This window comes from Sesamum indicum, linkage group LG4 (assembly GCF_026168435.1).
Source record: "Sesamum indicum cultivar Baizhima isolate 11 linkage group LG4, ASM2616843v1, whole genome shotgun sequence".
Lineage (NCBI taxonomy): Eukaryota > Viridiplantae > Streptophyta > Magnoliopsida > Lamiales > Pedaliaceae > Sesamum > Sesamum indicum.
In genome coordinates, this window is record NC_142660.1 from 32972 (window position 1) to 39251 (window position 6280).

The 6280-nt window shown below is 46.2% G+C and overlaps 1 protein-coding gene and 2 pseudogenes across 2 annotated transcripts; all 3 read left to right on the top strand.

Annotated features, from left to right (window-relative positions):
* Nucleotides 1-1083: 1083 nt before the first annotated feature.
* LOC105159618 (histone H4-like) lies at nt 1084-1552 on the top strand. 2 transcript variants are annotated; one of them, XM_088879900.1, is made up of 2 exons: nt 1102-1146; nt 1198-1552. In XM_088879900.1, exons 1-2 carry the CDS (start codon nt 1102-1104, stop codon nt 1411-1413), a joined length of 261 nt encoding a protein of 86 aa, XP_088736026.1. In that variant the 3' UTR covers nt 1414-1552. The 2 variants fall into 2 exon arrangements, with proteins under 2 accessions (XP_011075035.2, XP_088736026.1); XM_011076733.3 differs by having other exon boundaries at nt 1084-1552.
* A 301-nt stretch (nt 1553-1853) lies between these two features.
* On the top strand, nt 1854-2613 carry LOC105159764 (small ribosomal subunit protein uS4-like; annotated as a pseudogene).
* A 214-nt stretch (nt 2614-2827) lies between these two features.
* LOC105155244 (HMG-Y-related protein A pseudogene) lies at nt 2828-3439 on the top strand (annotated as a pseudogene).
* The last annotated feature ends 2841 nt before the right edge of the window (nt 3440-6280 follow it).

Sequence of the window (6280 nt, forward strand, 5' to 3'; positions counted from 1 at the left end):
CTCCTCTGCAGATTGACGATGCCACACTCAATCAGTCCAAGCTCTCCAAGGCAAGGGCATGCATTGAGTTGGATCTTCTCAAACCGCGCCTTGAGGATTTTCAAATCCAGATTTGTGGGGCAACTATTGTTCAGCGTATTGAGTACGAGGATATCCCAAACTTCTGCTCCTTATGCAAACATGTTGGACACCGAGACTCAGACTGCTATTCAAAAGACGATGCTCCCAAGCCACCTCCCCGGAAGCAGAGGAAGAGGGTTGATGTGGAAGTGGAGCGGGCCAAGCAGTTGTTCAGGAAGTTGGTGAGAGTTCAAAGACGAGGGACCAGCCAGAACAGCTTCAACCTGCTAAGGACACCAGGTACCACGCTGAGCACCAAACTGAAACTATGACTAGCGTCAATGAATTTTCTGTTCCTGCTGATGAAGTTAATATTCCCTGTGAGGCTGGAAAAATGGGTGATTTACCTGCAGATAATCTTGTTGTTAGTTCTGTGAAAAATATTTTGGAGACTAATTTGCCTTCCGATAATCTGGTTGTTGGTGTTGTGTATCCTCCGATTGGGGGAGTGGAAATCCAAATGAGGAAGAAACGGGTTAACCTTCCGCAGGCCTCTGAACTGTTCAAAAATCTGAAACTTTTTGGAATGATTACTCCACCACAAAAGGAATGGGATGAAACTGATGAATCAGAAGGGGAAGACGATGATGTTAACCCGGATAGCCCACGGCCGGTGAAGATCCAGGATCCAGTTTGCTCGCTGAACAGTAATCCAGCTGAGATCGAGGAAAGAGAACAGTTCTTTGCTTCTCCAACCCCGCCACGAAAATACAGACATCGTTGCACGCACTGGATCACTACAACCACTTAGAAACTTTTAACTATTTTCTGTTTCACAATGTTTAGGAGTAGTACTCCTCTGGTTTCTCAAGTGTTTTGTAAAACATCTGTTATTTACTTTTTAATGAAGATAGGATGGGGACCCCGATAAGCATCTCCCACCTTCGGGTGTTTTGACTAAAAAAAAAAAAACCCTAAACCCTAAACCCTAAACCATAAACCCTAAAACAAGATTAGGAAAGATTTTCGAATTGCAGAAAAATGCCGGGACGGGGCAAGGGCGGCAAGGGTTTGGGAAAGGGCGGAGCTAAGCGCCACCGCAAGGTCCTACGTGATAACATTCAAGGAATAACAAAGCCGACCATTCGCCAGTTGGCTCATCGAGGCGGCGTTAAGCGAATCAGCGGATTAATCTACGAAGAAACGCGTGGCGTTCTGAAGATTTTCTTGGAAAACGTCATACGTAATGCTCTTACCTACACCGAACACGCCCGCCGCAAAACTGTTACTGCCATGGATGTGGTTTATGCACTCAAGAGGCAAGGCCGTACACTTTACGGCTTTGGTGGTTGAGGTCGTCTTTAGGTTTAGGATTTTGTGTACATTTGTTGTAGCTTTCTGATTTTCATTAAAGGGTTTGTGGTTTTAATTGAATGTATGGAGTTCAATGTTCCTTTAATGAAATGATGTTTCGCTTGAAAAAAAAAAAAAACCCCAAACCCCAAACCCCAAACCCCAAACCCTAAACCCAAAACCCAAAACCCAAAACCCAAAACCCAAACCCAAAATCCCAAACCCCAAACCCAAACCCCAAACCCAAAACCCCAAACCCCAACCTCCAACCCCCAACCCCCAACCCCTTAACCCCTAAGCCCTAAGCCCTAAACCCTAACCCAACCCCTAAACCCCAAACCCAAAACCCCTAAACCCTAAACCCTAAACCCTAAACCAAAATCGTAGTCCTTCCTTTCTACTACGATTACGAGGAGATCGGGCTGAGGGCGTCGACGGCAGCAGGCGGAGAACATTGGTGCACGTTTCCTTTTACCGCAACTATGGGAAGACTTTTAAGAAGCCTCGTCGTCCCTATGAGAGACTGGATGCTGAGCTAAAACTTGTTGGAGAATATGGTCTTAGGTGCAAGAGGGAGCTCTAGAGGGTTCAGTATGCCCGGAGCCGCATTAGGAATAATGCAAGGATGCTTTTGACCCTTGATGAGAAAGATCCTCGTCGTATTTTTGAAGGTGAAGCCCTTCTGAGGAGGATGAACCGGTATGGGTTGCTCGATGGAGCCAGAACAAGCTTGATTATGTTTTCGCCCTCACTGTTGAGAACTTCCTTGAGCACCGCCTCCAAACTCTAGTGTTCAAGGCTGGTATGGCTAAGTCTATCCACCATGCTAGAGTGCTCATCAGGCAAAGGCATATCAGGGTTGGAAGGCAAGTTGTCAACATGCCCTCGTTCATGGTTAGGGTGGATCCCCAGAAGCATATCGATTTCTCGCTCACAAGTCCATTCGGTGGTGGTCGTCCTGGTAGAGTGAAGAGAAAGAACCAGAAAGCAGCTACTAAAAAGGCTTCTGGTGGTGATGGAGATGAGGATGACGAGGAGTGAGGTGTAGTAGTCAATTTAGTTGATAATGGTAGAATTCAGTTTTATGAGGTTGTCTCTCTTGTTCATGTAGTGATGATTGCTACCATAAACTATCAGCATATCTTGTTGAGACATTCAGAATTAGGACCATTTAAATTTTGCGTGCTTGTCTAATCACTGATTTCAAGCTTTTTTGTTATTTGTATTAAGCTGAACTTTTGCAAAGAAAAAAAAAACCCTAAACCCTAAACCCTAAACCCTAAACCCCAAACCCCAAACCCCAAACCCCAAACCCCAAACCCCAACCCCAAACCCCAAAACCCCAAACCCCAAACCCCAAACCCTAAACCCAATACCCTAAACCCGAAACCCTAACCCCAAACCCACAGATCTTTTCCTTTTTTTTCTCTTTCTGGGGTTTTTTCTCTCACTAATCTTGCTGCTCGGCAGCTAGCTTCAATGGCGACGGAAGAGCTCAACAAACCTCCTTCGATTCCTCCATACCCACAACTGATTATGGAAGCACTAGATGCTCTGAAACAAACTGAGGGTGCGAACAAGTCAGCAATATCCAAATACATGGAGTCCAAATACGGCGAAATGCCTGCCGGCCACGCAGATCTGTTGTCACATCACTTGAATAGAATGAAGGACAGTGGGCAGCTTCTGTTCATCAAGAACAACTATGTTAAGCCCGGCCCAGATGCACCACAGAAACGCGACCGTGGCCGCCCCCCAAAGCCGAAGGAACCCCTTCCCGCTGGCGCCGTAGCTGCCGCTCCTCGGCCTCGGGGCCGTCCAAGGAAGGATCCCAATGCACCACCTGCCCCCAAAAAACCGAAGCCTCCAGCTGGCCCCCCAAGCATCTCTAAGACTGGAAGGCCTAGGGGAAGGCGAAGGAAGGTGAATCTGCAGCCAGTGCAGAATGAAGTGGAGGCATGAAGACAGAGACTGGAAATGGAGGTTATCATCACCGGCTCTTTTAACTTATGATGTGTGCGTTCGTGACTAGATTTATCATCACCCTAAACCCCTAAACGCCTAACCCCCTAAACCCCTAAACCCTAAACCCTAAACCATTTCTCTCCACATCTCACTACAATTGTGTGAGATTTAAACACATTAGCCTTCCACCACACACCACCACAAAAACCACCACTCTTTCAGCCTCACCACCAGCACCAACAGACAGCCGCGCCGCCACCGGCCGGTCGCCGTAAATTTTGTTAGGTGCGTAGCTTCACACGCGCACCACCACCGGATGCGTCTTGCGAAGACCCTTACAGCCATGCAAACCTCGCACTGAACGGCCGCCGGACGCCGCCACCTAAATCGCAACCCGCTTGACACAGAGGAAGGAGAGCAGTTCCATCAGAAGTAACAAAAAAAACTTGTTTTCATGTGACAATGTAAAGGAGTAGTACTCCTCTTGTTGTGTTTCGTTACTTTATTTTCTAATGCTACCTGTTGTTCTTTTTTAATGAAAATGGGACGGGACCACAAAAAGCCTCCCCCACCCTCGGGTGCTTTTATAAAAAAAAAATCCTAAACCCTAAACCTTAAACTAATTGTGAACACTGCCAAATTCTCTCCCTTCTCACTAGAATTGTGTGAGATTTACACACACGTACTCATCTACCACCAACCACCATCCAATCTGCCTCACCACCACCGGATTCTGACAGCCCGCCACCACATCGATCGTGGCGCCGCCGGAAAATTTGATCGGCTCGTAACTCCACACGTGCACCACCACCAGATGCGCCTCGAGAAGACCGTCACAACCATGCAAGTTGTTCACTGAACCGACGCCAGACGCAGCCGTATGCGCCCTCCTAAGCCACCGGTTTCCACCCGTTTTCGCCCTAAAATCATCGCACCTTCTCTCTAGAAATCCGGCGCCGTTCCGGTGAGTTGCCGAGCATACCATATACCGTTGGAATCGCCTTGATGAGTACTTCAATTCCGCTCAAACACGCACGACGACGGGCTAAGTCATCGACCACCGCTAGCCTCCGCTGTCGATTCTCCACCGTCACGGCGACCCACGGTAGTAGACCACCAGCGTTTGAATCCCCTCCTCATTGCAAGTCGATTGAGACACGTTTCGTCCAATTTCATCACCGGAGTGAAGAGATCTCACGTTTCTCCTCTTTCCGCCATCGCCAACCTTCGCAACGCCGTTCTGCCGCCGTCCGTCGTCGGTTCGCTAGCAGAGCACCACCATTGGCCTCACCTCGACATGGCGCAACCCACTATCTAGTCTGAATTGGCCACCGGAGACTTGCCAAAAACTCCACCACCGGCGGCCGGCGAGTTTAACTCGCTTTTGACTGAGTTGACCCGGTCAACTCACTCAGTCAAACATTTTTAGCCGCCAGTTTCCTCGAGCCCGACGCCGAACCTTCCGAAGAAAACTTTCGCTGAAGTTGTTGCGCCATCACGGGCCTCGAATAGCGCTAAAACGACAACCCACAAATACTTCCTTGCGGATTCGCCACCACCCGCTATCGGTACAGTTTTCACTGGCGACAAAGGTCCTACATTGCTGTTCACAGATCCTAAGACCGAAGTTCTTGCAGCTCCATTCAAATTTGCACTGGTCGACAAATTTTCACATGGAGCACCTTCATATAGCATCCTGCACAAACTGCTCGCTGGAACTGGCATCAAAAGCCATTTCACGGTTAGTATGCTGAACAACAGACATGCCTCGTTACCGTGTGAAGCAGATTACTCTCGCCTGTGGCTGCGCCGTATTTGGTTTATCCAGGGATACCCAATACGTGTCTTTAAGTGGACTCCCACTTTCATGCCGTCATAGGAGTCGTCAACTGTTCCGATTTGGGTTAGTTTTCCGGAGCTGCCAGCGCATCTGTTCCGCAAGAAAATCCTACTCACGGTGGCGAGCACGATTGGAACCCCTCTGCAGATTGACGACGCTACGCTCAATCATCCAAGCTCTCCAAAGCATGGGCATGTATCGAATTGGACCTTCTCAAACCACGCCTTGAAGAGTTTAAAATTTGTATTTGTGGGGAGACCATCGTGCAATGTATTGAATATGAGCAAATCCCACAAGTTTGGCAGTAACTGAGAAAAAGTTTCTCTTTCACGAAGTGAATGTTCCGGTCGTTGGCAACGGCTCAAACGAAAGGAGCGAGTTTTGGCGGATGCTCCACAGTCACTCTCCCTGCTGTTTTTTACAATAATTTTTATAAATAAATTGCTTCTTTACAAAGTCCTATAATTGATAATTACTATTAATTATACATTTTTTTTTTCTTAAGTATTTTTATAGTGAAGAAAGCCTTTAGTAATCACCTTCCTACCATTCTATATGTTATATATATATATATATATATATCCCGCAATTAATCTCTTTTTGTGCAATTATATACGTTCTTTGAAATTTTGCAAAAGTGATGATAAAAGAAATAACAATCAAATTTCTTTTGTGGTTTTAACGAGATATATCCACACATTTACTTTTCCAACACCCGCTAATTGATAATTAGTGAAATTGAAATGAAGTACCTAGTACGAAAATAAATAAAATTTACTTGTTATAAAGCGATGTTGCAACGAATTTTAAATTACTCGTCAATTTTTCATTTTTTAATCTGCATAATATAATTTGATCTGTGAAAGATAGCAAGACAGCGAGAGACCATTCGATCCGAAGAAAATCTTAGAATCTGCGAAAAATCATTCGATCTGAAAAAGATCGTAGGATCTGTGAAAGATCTTTCGAATTGAGAAAAATCGTAGGATTTGTGAAAAATCAGTCGATTTGAGAAAGATAGTAAAATCTACGTAACGTCAAAATTTTGGCAAGTGATAAATC